We start from the raw sequence: 1,484 nt of genomic DNA, 5'->3' as shown, positions 1-1,484 counted from the left end.
TTTCTTGATGTTTTAATCAAGTTAATTATTAATGTTGTCATTAATTTTTTTAATAATATAAAGTTATAAACTAGTATGACCAAATTTCCTATTTTAAACGAATTGTCCCTGTCCATGGAAAAAACAAGCAGGCACTTCATAGATGATGAAAAATTATGGTTTCTGTTAACGAGTTTGCAGAAAAGCAGACACTTCATAGACGATGAGAAATTATGGTTACTGTCAACAAGTTTGTAGAAAGAGAAATTATGGTTGCTGTCAACAAGTTTTGCAGAAAAAATACTGAACAAGATTTTCAGAATCAAGTTAGAAGAATGCCACCATAGAAACCAGATGTTAAACGAAAGTAATGTGTACCAGTCACACCATGGCTCTTATCCATCACAATAAACCAGTAACAGGTTAATAAGTTAATTTAAGTTTACATTCCAGAGAAGTCTGGATCTGAGAAGGATTTTGGGAAATGTGGTCTCTGAACTTGCAATGGAAAGATACAAGCACGAAGAATTCTCCTGTAAAAAGCTGTGAGGTCTCTACATCTACACCATGATTTTCAAGTTCCTCCAGAATCCTCCACATACATCTCGGCCCTCTTTGGCTAGTGATGTTAATAATTGCTTCCCTCCCATAAAACTCCACGACAACCTTAATCTCCATGTTTTCGTTGGCTATTTTTCCAGATTGGATTGCCAGCAGATGGTCTCGCTTTCTCTTCAGTTGATGCATATTCTCCTCGAGCTTTCTAATGTAATTGATGGTTTCCTCAAATAATCCGCATCTGTCAAGCTGGATCAACATCAAGAAACAGAAAATAATTTAGGCAAATTTACTATCAAACATTTTTACACATACGATCTAAAACCTTGAAAGACAGTATGAGTCCCGGAATTTGTGTAATGGTGTAATTACCTTGGCATGAGAAGCGGGCAACAGAGATTCCAGTTGTGTACACAAAGATTTCATTCGTTTCTTGCGCAATTTTTCTGCAAATATTTGGCTTTCTTTACTAGCAAATTTCATCGCAAGATCCACGTCTCGCCATACTTTTCTTGAAGATCATTATATTCCTGCATGTTAGCTAAATCTACTTCAAACTGACGCTTTCTGGAAGCAGTAACTTGGCAATCGACCTGCCGATCACAGTGTGAAACATTTGAATACACTGTTCTGCTTGCAGGAAAGGAATGCGAAAACAGGCAATCGGAAGCCATAATTAATTGTGCAAGACTGAGGCCGCTTGATACCCAGAGCGTAGTTACTGCTGATGAGCGAGTGGTATTATATTGTGATCTGAAGTGCCTTGAAACGCGTCATACCTCAAACACGGTTTAGTATATTGTGAGGATGACGCTACCTTGACTGCGACACGGGAAAAAATGTATTTTATATGAAGCGAGTGGAAAAAGAATCACACGTGAGAAAATCAGAATTCAGAACGTGTTTTAGTGTGCTTTTTCGGGGCCATGTTGGCGTAGCCGCGTAGT

General features: G+C 38.0%; 1 protein-coding gene across 1 annotated transcript; it reads right to left on the bottom strand.

Annotated features, from left to right (window-relative positions):
- Positions 1-207: 207 nt before the first annotated feature.
- On the bottom strand, positions 208-1,237 carry LOC149187431 (uncharacterized). Its single transcript, XM_089412814.1, has 2 exons — positions 910-1,237; positions 208-786 (listed from the first exon to the last, which is right to left on the bottom strand). The coding sequence occupies exons 1-2, from the start codon at positions 1,018-1,020 to the stop codon at positions 403-405; spliced, it is 495 nt and encodes a 164-aa protein (XP_089268940.1). The 5' UTR covers positions 1,021-1,237; the 3' UTR covers positions 208-402.
- Between the last annotated feature and the right edge of the window lie 247 nt (positions 1,238-1,484).

The sequence above is a fragment of the Pinus tabuliformis genome, chromosome 3_1 (genome assembly GCF_031772625.1).
Source record: "Pinus tabuliformis cultivar Carrire ecotype Pingquan chromosome 3_1, CPIR1, whole genome shotgun sequence".
Lineage (NCBI taxonomy): Eukaryota > Viridiplantae > Streptophyta > Pinopsida > Pinales > Pinaceae > Pinus > Pinus tabuliformis.
This window is presented reverse-complemented; position numbering and strand designations above follow the sequence as displayed.